This window comes from Carcharhinus amblyrhynchos, chromosome 35 (assembly GCF_965287045.1).
Source record: "Carcharhinus amblyrhynchos chromosome 35, sCarAmb.v2.hapA, whole genome shotgun sequence".
NCBI lineage: Eukaryota > Metazoa > Chordata > Chondrichthyes > Carcharhiniformes > Carcharhinidae > Carcharhinus > Carcharhinus amblyrhynchos.
The window spans coordinates 9,527,285-9,543,347 of NC_137358.1; the positions used below are offsets into that span (position 1 = coordinate 9,527,285).

Sequence of the window (16,063 nt, forward strand, 5' to 3'; positions counted from 1 at the left end):
CCAAAATCCTTTTATTTACAAGTCCGACAACAGCACACGGAGTGCTTTCCGTTAGCAGTCCGCACTCGGAGTTCCAGAGGAACCGGCACGCCTAGTTGGGTACAAAGAGGCTCCCTGATTGGCCAATCGCTTTGGCTCTTAATCTGGGAGTTGATTTTTGAACAGGCCCACCTCAACTGGCTGATTAAAGTCATAACAGCCAGGAAATGTGTGGGTAAGTGGTGACTCAGCAAGCGCTTGGCGCATAGGGGAGAGATTTTCCAGCCACACTCACCTCAAGACCGGAAATTCCTGTCCGGGCCCAATGGGTCTTTGCAATGGTCTGCCTCTCGCCCACTACGATACCCATGGCAGGCTGGATGGGAAAGTTCAGCCCATTGAGTCTTAGAGATATACGGCAGGGAAAGAGGCCCTTCAGCCCCAACTCATCCATACTGACCAGGTTTCCTAAACTGAACTAGTCCCATTTGCCTGTGTTTGACCCATATCCCTCTAAACCTTTCCCATCCGTGTACCCGTCCAAATGTCTTTGAGATGTTAAGGTGGAGATGCTGGTGTTGGACTGGGGGTGGGCCCAGTAAGAAGTCTCACAACACCAGGTTAAAGTCCAACAGGTTTATTTGGAATTATGAGCTTTGGGAGCGCTGCCCCTTCATCAGGTGAGTGGAGAGTTGGGTTCACAAACATGGCAATTATAGACTGAGACACAACTAGAAGATAATGGTTGGAATGTGAGTCTTTACAGTACGAGTGGATTATAACACTCTTATTTAACACGTGGGCATGGTGACAGAGACCCCTGTGCTCTCTTCCCAGGGATACTCAGCGGTGAACATAGCCCCGGGAGAGGGACAGACTGTCAGGATGGGTGCCCCCTCTTGACCTCCCGCTGCCTGGATCTGTTAATGTCCACTTAATGTCCTGTTAACCCCAGACCAGCGCCGGCATCTCCACCTAATGTCCAGCTTGACCAGGCCCAGGAGGAGGCCCCCCTCCCCCTCCCTGCCCCCTACCACCCTGCCCCTCAGCACAGGGTTGGGTCAGCATCTATTGCCCTTCACCGCGTATCTTCCATTTCACAGGGTGGTTAAGAGCCAACCGGAGACTCGTATGACCAGATGGTGGCACAGTGGGTTAGCGCTGCTGCCTCACAGCGCCAGGGACCCGGGTTCGATTCCCGGCTCGGGTCACTCTCTGTGTGGAGTCTGCACGTTCTCCCCGTGTCGGCGTGGGTTTCCTCCGGGTACTCCGGTTTCCTTCCATAGTCCGAAAGACGTGCTGGTTAGGGTGCATTGGCCGTGCTTAATTCTCCCTCCGTATAACCTGAACAGGCGCTGGAGTGTGGCGACTAGGGGGATTTTCACATTAACTTCATTGCAGTGTTAACGTAAGCCAACTTGTGACACCAATAAATAAACTTAAAACTAATGACAATACCGCTACGCCACCGTCTCCTGTTCCTTTGTTTAACCTAACGAAGACCTCCACTCATCTGATGAAGGGGCAGCGCTCCGGAAGTTCGTGATTCCAAATAAGCCCGTTGGACTTTAACCTGGTGTTGCGAGACTTCTCACTGTAACCTCCCGAAACCCTGTTCTCTAAGTAACCAGAACACTCTCAGAATTGTCAAAGGACATCCCCTCGAAATTCGCATAAGGAATGACCCTGGGTGGGATTTTCCAAAACGGATCCATACATTCCAGGCCCGAGGTCGACGGACCTGTCTTCTGGTCGGCGAAACTTTCCATCTCGCCCCCCCGAGGATCCCGGCGGAGACAGGAGCCGGAGTATTTCGGCCCCCCCGTTAACGGGCAAATGGGGAGAACGGCCGACTCAATTCATCCCCCTTCTCACCCGATGGTACAAGGGTGTGGTCCCAGGAGAAACATTTTGGGACTGAAATAAGAAGGAAAATCAACAAACACGCAGGAAAGAAAGAATAAAAACTTTATTATTGGTAACGAGTGATAAATGCATGAGGTAAAATATTTAAATATAGATTTGTACTGGTTGGTTTTACAGAGATATTGGCGTGTAACCATACAACAACAAGTATGATCACCGTCACGCCAAGGAGAATAGGCACTAATATATCACACATATTATGGAATACAATACACACAACTAACGATTGAACAAGATTACAAGATGGAATACACTGAGTGGCGTTCTGTAGTGTCTTTCATAACTAGTGTAAGCCGTCAGTCAAATTTTTTTATTCATTTGCGGGACCTGCACCTCGCTGGCTGGACCAGCATTCATTGCCCATCCCGAGTTGCCCTTGGAGGGCAGTTGAGGGTCAACCACACTGCGGTGTCTCTTGAGTCACATGTAGCCTTAGTTTGCCCTCGCTCAAAGAGCATTTGAGAGTCACCCAACGCTACTGTGCCTCTGGAGTCACATGTAGGTCCATCCCTAGCTGGCCTTGCAAGGTAGTTGAGAGTCAACCATATTGCGGTGTCTCTGGGGTTACATGTAGGCCAGAGTGGGGTAAAGGAGGCAGATTTCCTTCCCTAAAAAAACATTATTGAACCAGATGGGTTTTTCCGACAATGGTTTCATGGTCATTCTTAATTCCAGATCTTTTTTATTGAATTCAAATTCCACCATCTGCCGTGGTGGAATTCGAACGCAGGTCCCCAGAACATTGGCTGAGTTTCTGGATTAATAATCTAATGACACTTCCCAGGTGCCGGAATCAGCCTCTCCAAAGATCTAACAAGTCCTGGTGGTGGCCTCTCCCTGACCAGGGACTTTCAGAGCTGCCTACTAGTCTCAAAGTCCACTCCTCCCCCTTTAATCACCCCACCGTGAGTCAAGCATGGTACAGCCCTCTGTTCTATACCATTGAATGGAATACGAAGGTGGGATGTTCCACCTCTGCCGAGAGGGGTGTGAGGCCTACCACGTTGTACAGGTAGCTCCTGTTTAGGGTTCGTGCAAACTGCATCACCAAATGTCTTCACCTCGGCGATAAAATGGTTAAAAAGGTGCAGCGTTTACCGCATTATTAAGGTCGTGTCTGAGAACCCGAATGGGAGGCCTTGTTTTTGCTGGCGACCTGTTTAGAGTTGTCAAAATAAAAATGCTCTCTAAGCCTCCATTCGCTTCTCCGATCAGCCAAAACCACCTCGAGCAAAACCAACATTTCTTCTCCAAACCCCACCTCGTGGCCTCTGCAATGACCTAGTGTCTATCAATACTTTTACCCAATGGCCTTACCATGAAGCCTCTTGAGATGTCTTCTAGGCTGTTAGAGTCATATTTGTGACATACCATGCCTGTAAGAAATATATCTGAATCATGTTCCTTTGCAGGATTTTGTTGGCACCGTGTTGTCTGCAGCCGGTGTCCTCTAACCGTTACTGAAGCAATATAATGGACATCATGCTGCTGGCCTAATGCAGTATCCTGGGGTTTATGATCCTTTGAGGATTGCTGGGTGGGGCTTGATTTGAGATGGATTGATAGTTTATATCATGTGTTTAGGGACATCTACGCTACAGGGGAAAGTCCAATTTTAGTTTTATTTCTCAGTTGCTGTGAGAGGTCAGTAGAAGGAGGCAGTGTCTCTCTCTCTTTCTCTCTCCAGAGGTGTGTGGGAAATTTCAGGATTGCAAAGTCTCAGAAATTGAATCCAATATTTAAAGGGCTAATTCACAACAAGTGCAAATCCAGCATTATGTGAGCAAAGTTACTGCTGTGGCAAGTCGGAAGAAGTGTCTGTGTGTGTCTTTTTATTCATAAAGTTTATTCATTAGTCACAAATAAGGCTTACATTAACACTGTAATGAAGTTACTGTGAAAATCCCCTAGTCGCCACACTCTGGCACCTGTTTGGGTAAACCGAGGGAGAATTTAGCACGGCCAATGCACCCTAACCAGCACGTCTTTCAGACTGTGGGGGGAAACCAGAGCACCCGGAGGAAACCCACGCAGACACAGGGAGTATGTGCAGAACCCATCACAGACAGTGACCCAAGCCTGGAATCGAACCCGGGTCCCAGGTGCTGTGAGGCAGCGGTGCTAACCACTGTGCCACCCAATCATGGGGCATTGGACGTCACTGGCTGGGTCAGCATTTATTGCCCATCCCTCGTTGCCTGAGGGCAGTTGAGAGTCAACCATACATTGCTGCGGCTCTTGTTCGGAGGATTGAGTGGCACCGGGTCAAGGGGCAGTTCAGACACAACGGGCTGAATGGCCTCCCCTGCTGTAATCCATTCTGGGGGGGGAGGAAGGATCAGGTTATTGAGTTGGATGAGCTGCCGTGTTTGCAATGGTTGGAGACACTGGCTCCTATTTACACATCCTGCAATTCCGCCTGTCTGCCAGACGGTGGTGGTGTTGAGCAGCAGTCAGGCCCTGGTGCCTTGTCTGAGATCTTCCTGCCAACCCGTTCCCACCCAAACAACTGTGGCTTTCCAGAAGAGGTCGGATTTTCCCCTGAAAGTAACCGCACCGACTCTCCGAAGGAGCAGCCGACCCAGCAGGGCCACAGCGACCAGGGCCTATTCGAAACCGGCCGCTGGCGCCGTGCTGAGGGGGTGCTGCACTGCCGTGGGGCTGCCTTCTCGGTCGAGATGTTAAACCAGCTGCGTCCTCCCAGGTGACTCAGGGAGTCAAAGACTCCCTGAAAGAGAACGGTGGAGTTCTCCCTGATACTGCCCCCTCACAGCGCCCAGGGACCCCGATTCGATTCCCAGCCTGGGTCACTGTCTGTGTGGAGTCTGCACATTCTCCCCGTGTCTGCGTGGGTTTCCTCCCACACTCCAAAGATGTGCGGGTCAGGGTGGATTGGCCAGGCTAAATTGCCCCTTAGTGTCAGGGGGACTCGCTAGGATAAATGTATGGGGTTATGGAGATAGGGCCTGGGTGGGATTGTGGTCAGTGCAAACTCGATGGGCCGAATGGCCTTCTCCTGCACTGTAGGGATTCTATGATATCAGGGAGAGCTCTGCCTGGGGGGGGGCACAGTGGTTAGCACTGCCGCCTCACAGCGCCAGGGACCCGGGTTCGATTCCCGGCTTGGGATCACTGTCTGTGCGGAGTCTGCACATTCTCCCCGTGTCAGCGCGGGTTTCTTCTGGGTGCTCCGGTTTCCTCCCAAAGATGTGCGGGGTAGGGTGGATTGGCCGTGCTAAATTGCCCCCTCAGTGTCAGGGGGACTGGGAGGGTAAATGTGTGGGGTTACAGGACCTGGGGGGGGGGGGTGGAATAGTGGTCGATGGGCCAAATGGCCTCCTTCTGCACTGCAGGGATTTTATATTCTGGCCAATATTTTTTCCCTTGACTAACCTCGCTACAGGGAAGCAGGTCATCTGCTCCGTTACCCCACTGCTGGGCTTGGGGCCCAGAAGGAAGGAACAAGTTTCGATCTCAGCATTCCAATTTCCCCTATTTTCCTGATGCTTCCTTTGGGAGAACTGCCTCTGCACAAAAAGACCTCGGAAATATCTTCTGCTCGTAACCTCGGATTTTCGAGGGGTTTTTAATCCTAGCTCCTGTTTGTTTAGCCCTCCTGAAACAAACGGTGCTCAAGACGGGAGTGATCTTGTTCCAGGATGTTCCGAGCAGCTCCTTCATTCTCGTTGGGGACTCGGTGATAACACTCCGCAGGGTTGCAGAGAGAGAGAGAGAGAGAAAGTGTTCCTGGCGCTGGGACAAGATAAAAGGGAATGTGTGCGGGCGACTGTGCAAAGCCGGAGAGCGGGAGGCTGATCATCGCAATGTGGGCCGCACCCTCCTTGTGTAGGATGGGCAAGAGCAGGCCAACCCGGGCAAGCCCAGTGGGCACCAGGTTCACGATAGAGAGGGCAAAGTGGGAACAAGGGTGAGGGAGGCAGAGAGAGAGAGTGAGGAGGGGAGAGAAAGGGGGTAAGGCAAGAGAGAGGGATGGAGGGGAGGAGGGGAAATAGGAGAGGGAGAGAGGAGGGGGAAAAGAGAGGGGGAAGGGGATAGATAGAGTGGAGGGAAGGGGAGGGGGAGATGGAATGGGCAGCACAGTGACACAGTGGTTAGCACTGCTGCCTCACGGCGCCAGGGACCCGGGCTCGATTCCAGCCTGGGGTCACTGTCTGTGTGGAGTCTGCATGTTCTCCCCATGTCTGCGTGGGTTTCTTCCCACAGTCCAAAGATGTGTGTAGGTTTGGTGGATTGGCCATGCTAAATTGCCCCTTGGTGTCCAAAGATGTGCAGGTTATAGGAAACAGTGGGGTAAAGGTGTGGGGTTCCGGGAAAGGGCCTGGGTGCAATCCTCCGTCAGACAGTCGGTGCAGACTCGACGGGCCAAATGGCCTCCTTCTGCACTGCAGGGATTCTATGATGAGAAAGAAGAGGAAAGGAAGTGAGAGCAGGGAAAGGGGAGAGAGAGAGAGAGAGGGGGGGGGGTGGGGGAGAAGGAGAGAGGGAGAGAGAGGGAAGGGAGGAGAAAGAGGGAAGGAGAGAGAGATGGGATAGAGGAGGGAGATGGGATGGGGAGACAGAGGGAAGGAGAGATGGGAAAGCGTCAGGAAGAGAGAGGGGATAGGGAAAAGAAGAATGAGAGTGGGATTGAGGAAGGAGAGGGAGAGGAAAACAAGAGAGAGAAAAAGTGAAGAGAGAGAAATGTTTGTAGACAAGATCAGACACAAAATGCAAACATTGCTACGAAGAGAGACAGACACGGAGTTCCAGATATTAGACATGGAGGTGATAGGGATCTTGTTATTGCGGAAGGAAGGTGGAGCTGGCAGCTTGTCAGGGCCCACACTGTCTCTGCTTATCACACGGTACGGATCATTGAGAGAAAATGTTACAAGACCCAAAGGAGACAGACTCCCACTGCTCAGAGGAACCCTGGGAAGAATTACTGCCACCTGCCTGACAACCTCGACTGTTTGAAAAATGAGAGTCAAACTGAAGGACAGCCCATATTTAAATATCTTAAAATAAGAACAGGAAATGCTGGCAGCATCTGGAGAGAGAAACAGAGTCAATGCTTTGAGTCTGTATGACATATTGGATGTTAATTCTGTTTCTCTCTCCACAGACACTGCCAGACCTGCTGAGTTTATCTGGCATTTTCTGTTCTTATTTCAGATTTCCAGCGCCTGTGGTATTTTGCTTCTGTCCTTTTCTACAAACCTTGCTGACATGAATTTTGGCTATCTTTTGTCGCCAACGTTACCATTCAATTTTGCTATGTCAACGGTCACAGAGTAATCATGGCTTTTGGTCACTAGATGGCACTGTTCACCATTGGCAGAAATTGAAACAAGAACTCATTTTCGGCAATTTACAGCAGCAACGTCATTGCTACGCATCGGTGCTGGAAAAACAACATCCAAGTCATAGAACGGCCCTTCAGCCCATCGTGTCTGTAGCGACTATCAAACACCTATCCATTCTGCACCGGTGGCACAGTGGGTAGCACTGCTGCCTCACAGTGCCAGGGGTTCAATTCCAGGTCACTGTCTGTGCAGAATTTGCACATTCTCCCCGTGTCTGCATGGGTTTCCTCCGGGCGCTCCGGTTTCCTCCCACAGTTCAAAGACGTGCGGGTTAGGTGGATTGGCCGTGCTAAATTGGCTTTAGTGTCAGGAGGACGAGCTAGGGTAAATACACGGGGTTACGGGGATAGAGCCTGGGCGGAACTGTGGTTGGTGCAGACTCGATGGGCCAAATGGCCTCCTTCTGCACGGTGGGGATTCTATCACTTTGTTCATGCACTTTGGAAGGAGTAATTTGACAAGAAAGTATTCAACGAACAGTAGGAAATTCTGTGGAATAAAGGGACCTTGGCATGTTTGTCCACAGATCTCTGAAATTGGGAAGGGCATGTCAGTAGGGTGGTGAAAGAAGCGTGAGGGACACTTGCCTTTATCAATCGAGGCTTAGATTACAAAAGCTGGGAAGACATGAGGGAGTTGTATCGAATTTTGGTCAGGCTACAGCTGGAATACTGAGGTTCTGGTCGCCACATTATTAGGGAGGGTGTGATTGCATTGGAAGGGGGTGCAGAGGAGGTTCACCAGGATATTGCCTGGGATGGAACATTTAAATTATGAAGAGAGGTTGGAGAGTCTTGGGTTGTTTTCGTTGGAGCAGAGAAGACCTGATCGAGGTGTACGAGGTCATGAGAGACATGGTCAAAGTAGATATGGAGCAGATAATGTCCTAGCCTGTCCGACCTCGCCTCAGAAGACAACCCACACATTCCTGGTAACAGTCCAGTGAACCTTCTCTGAATCTACACCCTTCCTTAAACGAGACGACCAACACTGTAGACAACACTTCAACACGTTACAGCAGCGGACGGGATGGCAGAGAGAGAGACCCCGCCAATCCGGGCATCAAACGTGGGCGAGATATTCGCCCAGCGTGGTGGGACATCCCCCACCATCAGCAGAGAAATCACCCAGAACCATCCCGGCCTCTTTTCACCCCACCCCCACTCACTGCGCAAGACATCGGCCTAAATCCTCCGCCGGGATTTTCCAGTCCCGCTGAAAGTGAATGGAGCTTAGGCCGCAAGCAAATTTTCCCTCCTCGCTGGCGACGAGTCCCACCAAAGGATGGGAGCGGAGAATCCCCCCCCCGTTGAGTCTGACGTCCAACCCAACGCGGTTCCGGGAACCTTCCCGAGGGTTGGCCACTCGAGGCTCCTTGGAATTTGGGAGTGGGTCTGAAAGTGGGGATTTCAGGGTATTTGGTGTAAAAGTCGGTCAGGAAACACGTCTGCCTCCGTTAACGAAGAGATTCCATTAATAGTAGTTAGCGGATAATGAAGTTGAGGAAACTCAGACGCGGATTTCATCCTCTTCATCGGCAAAGGCAAAACCCTCAGTCTTCACCGGGCTAAAGGCCATCTCTTGCGCTGGGGACAGGCGCCTCTCCCTGTAGTCCTCCCTGTACCTCTCGCCTCTCACCTCCTCACCGTCCGCTGGGACGCGTTGCCCCGCCGTGGGGGAGTGCGCCCCCCAGCTGCCCGGCGCCCTCCTCTCCACCTCCTGGGCACCCAGCCTCCCCCGGTACTGCCCCGACCCGTAATGGCGGCCGTGCGTGCGGTAGGTGGCGCCGTCCGCTGGCGGGCCGATCTCTCGGCCGCCGTCCCGGTGGGTGAACAGCGGCTGGGAGCCCGTCCGGCGCTGGAAGGCGGCCTGGGCGGAGTCCGGGTAGCTTACGGTCCCGCCAAGATGCCGGACGGAGGGCCTCTCCGCCGGAAAGTTCCGCGCCCCCCTCGAGCCGCCCACCTCGTCGGGGTGCAAGTCCGCGTCCCCCTCGGGCCCCCTGAGCCCCGCGGGCGCAGGGGTCTCCCGCGAAGCCCCCGGCGGGCCACCCGCGCCCGCCGACTCCGGGTGAGCCGGGCGCCGGGCTCCCTTCGAGTCCCCCTGGCCGGAAGAACCTTCCAGGCTGAACGTCACGGCCTGGCCCCCGCTCTCGGGGGGCTCCTCTTTCTCCATGACCCCCAGCACTTCGGCCATCAGGGAGGGTCCCAGGTCCAGGCTGAAGGACAGCAGGGAGTCCGTGCGCGGCAGCTCAAAGTCCGCCACGTCCGCGGTGCCCACCGGCTGCTCCGCTTCGCCCACCGTCGCGTTCTCCTTCGGCCGATCCATCCTGGACCATCTCGGCAAGGTACAAAATCCCGACTGCAATCCTGGACAAGAACAGGCAAGAGATAGAGTCAGGAGAAACATCTCGGAATATTTGCATACTTAAAGGGACAGTCAGTCCAGCTGGCTTCTCTTAAAGGGCCAGCATCTCAGAATCATCGAACCCAACAGTGCAGAAAGAGGCCCTTCGGCCCATCGAGTCTGCACCGAACACAATCCCACCCAGGCCCTACCCCCCATATCCCTACACATTATACCCACTAATCCCTCTAACCTACGCGTCCCTGGACACTAAGGGGCAATTTCTTAGCACGGCCAATCAACCTAACCCTTTGGACTGTGGGAGGAAACCCACGCAGACACGGGGAGAATGTGCAAACTCCACACAGACAGTTGACCCGAGCCGGGAATCGAACCCAGGTCCCTGGACGCTGTGAAGCAGCGGTGCTAACCACTAGACTATTAATCCAGAAACTCAGCTAATTTCCTGGGGACCCGGGTTCGAATCCCACCACGGCAGATGGCGGAATTTTAATTAGAAGGTCATAGAAACCCTACAGCATAGAAAGAGGCCATTCGGCCCATCGAGTCTGCACCGACCACAATCCCAGCCAGGCCCTACTCCCCATATCCATACACATTTTACCCACTAATCCTCTAATCTATGCACCTACGGTCAATTTAGTATGGCCAATCAACCTAACCCGCACATCTTTGGCCTGTGGGAGGAAACCCATGCAGACATGAGGAGAATGTGCAAACTCCAGACAGTGACCCGAGCCGGGAATCGAACTCAGGTCCCTGGAGCTGTGAAACAGCAGTGCTAACCGCTGTGTTACCGTGCCGCCCATCTCTTCCATGGGAAGCATCTCTTCCTATTGGGAACTTACGCCAAACTGCGAGGTCCAAGCAAGCTGGGAGTCTTTGCCCTCGAATAGGGAAGGCAGACGGATGGCCTGATAGAGGGATGTTGTAAGATTGTGAGAGGGTTTGATAAGTTAGATGGAGAGAGAGAAAAAAAAAAATCGGGCAGGATTTTAGCCACCCCCGCGGCGTATTTTCCAGCGGCAGAGGCAAACGTCATTGGCCAAAAGCGGGGTCTTCCAATCCTGTGGGGAACTGGAACTCCCAATGGCGGAAGGGGCTGGAAAAGTTCAGCTCTTGTTTCTACTCGGTTTTTGGAGGGGGTGGGGTGATAGGGGAGGGGGTAAGATGGTCTACTGGAGAGTCAGTACAGACTTGAAGGGCTGAATGGCCTCCTTCTGCAGGGATAGGGGTTCTATCACTGAGCGGTGACCATCTTCGAAACTAACAAAATCCGCATGGGCCGTGCTAAATCGCCATTGGGGGAGCACTGGTGGTTTAGCAGAGGCAGTGGTGTAGTGGTATTGTCACCGCACTTGTCATCTGGCACCTCTGGGAACTGGGTTCAAATCCCACCACAGCAGATGGTGGAATTTGAATTCGATAGCCAACAAATCTAGAATTAAGAATCGACTTGTCAATTGTCAGGAAAAACCCATCTGGTTCCTTTAGGGAAGGAAATCTGCCATCTTTACCCGGTCTGGCTTCCATGTGACTCCAATGTGGTTGGTTCCCCTTAGTTCGAGGGCAATTAGGGGTGGCCAGTAAATCTCGGCCCACCCAGCGATGCCCACATCCCATGGAAGAAGTAATTTTTTTTGTAAACATTTAGGCCATTTTTCCACACAACAAGATCCCACAAACAGTTGGAAGACAAATCCCAAGTACTGCTGGGGTTTTTTTCTAATATGTGGAAGGGCCCAGAACACTTCTGGAATTCCAAAAGCTCCGTTGTGGGTTCGCTGACCTCCACCCAAAAGGAGCGAGCGGACTTCAAGGTTAATCTTCCTCAGGGGACAACATGGCCGCCGGCGTGGGACTGCAGAAGCGGCCAAGCTCTGGAGCTCAAAAACCAGGCCCTGAGGCAAGAGGGCAACCAATATAACCAATAACGGAAGGGGTGTGGGTGGTTGGGGAGGGAGACAGAGGTTGGCAGGGGGGTGGGGGCAGAGGCAAGGAGGGAGCAGAGAGAAGGCAAGTGTAGAAGGGACAGGGGAGGGTAGGTGGTAAGCGAGAGAGGGAAGGGGGAAATGGGGAGAACTTACAAATTAAGAGCAGGAGTAGGCCACTCGGCCCCTCGAGCCAGTCAGTAAGATCATGGCTGATACGATTGTTATTTCAATCCCACATTCCCGCCCGCCTTTCCCCTCCACTATCAAGAATCCATCTAGAATCCCTGCAGGGCAGGAGGCCATTCAGCCCATCAAATCCGCACAACTTTCTGATAGAGTATCTCACCCTTTCTCCCACCCTATTCCCTTAACCTCCACATTTAGCATGGCCAATCCCCCTAACCTACACATCTTTGGACACTAAGGGACAATTTAGCATGGCCAATCCACCTAACCTGCACATCTTTGGACACTAAGGGGCAATTTAGCATGGCCAATCCACCTCACCTACACATCTTTGGACACTAAGGGGCAATTTAGCATGGCCAATCCACCTCACCTACACATCTTTGGACGCTAAGGGGCAATTTAGCATGGCCAATCCACCTCACCTACACATCTTTGGACACTAAGGGACAATTTAGCATGGCCAATCCACCTAACCTACACATCTTTGGACACTAAGGGACAATTTAGCATGGCCAATCCACCTAACGTGCACATCTTTGGACACTAAGGGACAATTTAGCATGGCCAATCCACCTAACGTGCACATCTTTGGACACTAAGGGACAATTTAGCATGGCCAATCCACCTAACCTGCACATCTTTGGACACTAAGGGACAATTTAGCATGGCCAATCCACCTAACGTGCACATCTTTGGACACGAAGGGACAATTTAACATGGCCAATCCACCTAACCTGCACATCTTTGGACACTAAGGGACAATTTACCATGGCCAATCCATCTAACCTGCACATCTTTGGACACTAAGGGACAATTTACCATGGCCAATCCATCTAACCTGCACATCTTTGGACACTAAGAAGGACAGAACAAAGAACAAAGAAAATTACAGCACAGGGACAGGCCCTTTGGCCCTCCAAGCCTGCATTGACCTTGCTACCCGACTGAACTAAAACCCCCTACCCTTCTGGGGGACCATATCCCTCTATTCCCATCCTATTCACGGATTTGTCAAGATGCCCCTTAAAAGTCATAAAGAGCTCGAGAGAGGATAGAGGGAGAGAGAGAGGGTAAAGGGAGAGGGCCCTGGGCAGGGGAAGATTGAGGATTTAAATTGAAGTTACCGTACGATCCATCCAGCACATCCGGACTTGACATCGCGCTTTTGAAGTTGAACCGTTCCACGGACCCGTTCTTCGTCTCCGACAGATGCGGCAGAGAGACGGCGTTCTTGATAATGGGGGAGACGGCCGGAGGGGGCGACATTTCCCGACTGCTGTTACGGCTCCTCAACTGTGGCCTCCTGACGTTCCTCAGCACGCGGACGAGGGGGTTGGTCTTGGTGCTCTCGTGAGCCTTCTCCCCGCCGTGATCGCTGAGGAAGGAGGTGTCGCCAAACACGTCGCCCCCCCGGCCTACGTGCATGGTGTGGCGGAAATCTCCCAGCGGAGAGCTGATCATGTCCGTGGTGAGCTCAGACTTGAACCTCCGCTTGCTGTGGGAGTTGGCGACCAGGCTCTTGAAGACGGGCAACTTCCCCAGACTCATTTTCCAATCCCTTCCCCTTCCCCGTGTGTCCCTTCAACTTTATTGACTGAGCAACTCCGGGCCGGAGACTGACATCGAGTTTGTCGCACAACACACAGCCTTGTCTAAGGCCCGAAACATCAGCACAACTTCCCTGAAATCCTTTGACTGCAAAAAATAGTCCAGAAAAATATCTCAAATCATTTGTAGTGCTGAGTTTAAAAAGTAAAGAATTAAATGCGCGCTATTGAGGGCTTGAGGCCTGATATTGTGCGAGTAGGAACATCACACATGGTCAGTTTGGAAGGATACTTTCGTTCCAAAGTGTCTTTCTATCAATAAAGTGATTGTCGGGGGATCAAAAAGTACAATCTTTCCCTCTGTCCAATCTTCAGCCAGTTTCTGGTACTAAATTTAGGACTCAGGCCTAGTGTTTCCGTGGCAGGGCTGCTAAATTGTGCTAAATCTGAGGCTCGGGCCTAGTGTTTCTGTGGCAACGCTCCAAAATCGAGTTCCATCAGTAGGAAGGTGCGGCCTATAGTGGTTCTTGGGTGAGGCGTCAAGCAAATGGTCCCTTATCTGAGCCTCCTGTCGATTTAAGAAAAATAATTCGCCTTTGGTTCTTGTTCTCCACCGACCCCCGGAAGTCAAATCTCTGCTTAGGATTGTTCAACGGGGCCCAATTTCCGGGACCTGGGCAGGAACGGCAAACAGTCACGTTTCATTCCTCTGGAGATGGAGATGAGCTTGAAGTCGCTGCCGGTTTACGCTCCCTGCGTGCCGTCGTTGCCCTCCCCTCCTCCTGTTAGATGCTAAAAACCAACCAGAGAGTCAAATCTCTGGACAACTCCAGGTTTCGACTTCAAGGTGCCCTGTCTGGAGACAAAACAGAAAACACGGCCTCACTATCAATTCCAAATGTTGCACGTTGCAGCTTTATAGAGCCTTAGTTAGGCCGCACCTGGGATCTAGTGTTCAATTCTGGTCGCCACACCACCAGAAGGGTGTGAAGACTTTGACAGAGGACACAGAAAAGATTTCCCAGGATGTTGCCTGGTATGGAGGGCATTAGCTATGAGGAGAGGTTGGAGAAACTTGGTTTGTCCTCACTGGAATGATGGAGGTTGAGGGGCGACCTGACAGAAGCCTACACGTAATGAGAGGCACGGACAGAGTGGATAGTCAGAAGCTTTTTCCCCGGGTGGAAGAGTCAGTTACGAGAGAGCGTAGGTTTAAGGTGAGAGGGGCAAGGTTTAAAGGAGATGTACGAGGCAAGTTTTTTTTTACACAGAGGGTGGTGGGTGCCTGGAACTCGTTGCCAGGGGAGGTAGTGGAAGCGGATACGGTAGTGACTTCTAAGGGGCGTCTGGACAAGTACATGAATAGGATGGGAATAGAGGGATATGGTCCCTGGAAAGGTAGGGGGTTTTAGTTCAGATGGGCGTGGACGGTGCAGGCTTGGAGGGCCGAAGGGCCTGTTCCTGTGCTGTAATTTTCTTTGTTCAAAAGGCAGAAAATCGAACACACATCCCTGGTGCGGTAAATAACAGATTTTCTCAAAGCAAACATTTAAGGTCACTTGAGGTGAGATATATTCATACACAGGGACCCAATCTCTGCAAACGGAAGGTATATTCCGAACCTTGCATCTTTTTTGGATTACTGGGGAACTTGGATAACCTCTTGTTCACACATGGCAATGCCTTGGTCACAGATGACATGCCAACCAATCAGTATCCTTTTTCTCCTATAGCACAATTTGTTGCGACTGTTTGAAATTTGGCATTCTTGCATTTGTCCTGATGAGTGCAAGAAGCAAAACTTCAGCAACCTGTCTCTTTTCAGTGACATGCAAAGCAAAACTCTTTCTTGTCTGAGAGGTTTGAAGGAGATGAATAAGTACAGCTGCTCAATGTCTGAATCCACGTCACGAGGGGTTTCCCCACCTGCCTCTTCAGTGTCAGAACTTTTGCATTTCTATAGCACCTTTCACAACCTCAGAATATCCCAAAATGCTCAACACTCAGTCAGGTATTTTTAAAGTGCGGCCACTGTTATAACTGGAGGAATTGTGGGGCGCTGTACTCTACAGATTTTGTTATCTGCAATGTCTCAATTTACGCACAGCAAGCTCCCAAGGAGGAAATTCATCAGTTTCAGGGATAAAGGTTTGTCCAACACTCTGGGCTGAGTTACTAACCCCCACACTGCTCACTCCCCCTCCCCCCCACACCACCCCCCCCACACTGCTCACTCCCCTCCCCCCACACTGCTCACTCCCCTCCCCCCACACACTGCTCACTCCCCCTCCCCCCACACCCCCCCCACACTGCTCCCTCCCCCTCCCCCCACACACTGCTCACTCCCCCTCCCCCACACTGCTCACTCCCCCTCCCCCACACCCCCCCACACTGCTCACTCCCCTCCCCCCACACACTGCTCACACCCCCCTCCCCCACACTGCCTCACTCCCCTCCCCCCACACTGCTCACTCCCCTCCCCCACACACTGCTCACTCCCCCTCCCCCCACACCTGCTCACTCTCCCCCCCACACTGCTCACTCACCTGCTCACTCCCCCTCCCCCACACCCCCCCCCACACTGCTCACTCCCCCTCCCCCCACACTGCTCACTCCCCTCCCCCCCCACACTGCTCACTCCCCCTCCCCCCACACACTGCTTCCTCCCCCCCCCCCACTCCCCTCCCCCCACACACTGCTCACTCCCCTCCCCTCCCCCCACACACTGCTCACTCCCCCTCCCCCACACACTGCTCAC

At 52.4% G+C, this 16,063-nt stretch overlaps 1 protein-coding gene across 1 annotated transcript in view; it reads right to left on the reverse strand.

The window, feature by feature from the left end:
* Positions 1-7,751: 7,751 nt before the first annotated feature.
* LOC145361727 (uncharacterized) overlaps positions 7,752-16,063 on the reverse strand; it is a 17,673-nt gene continuing 9,361 nt past the window's right edge. Inside the window, exons 2-3 of the mRNA XM_080217652.1 lie at positions 12,883-14,161; positions 7,752-9,637 (exon numbers count right to left, since the gene is read on the reverse strand). Of these exons, the coding sequence (XP_080073778.1) occupies positions 8,781-9,637; positions 12,883-13,306 (1,281 nt within the window). The 5' untranslated portion in view covers positions 13,307-14,161 and the 3' untranslated portion in view covers positions 7,752-8,780. The remainder of the gene's footprint in view (positions 9,638-12,882; positions 14,162-16,063) is intronic.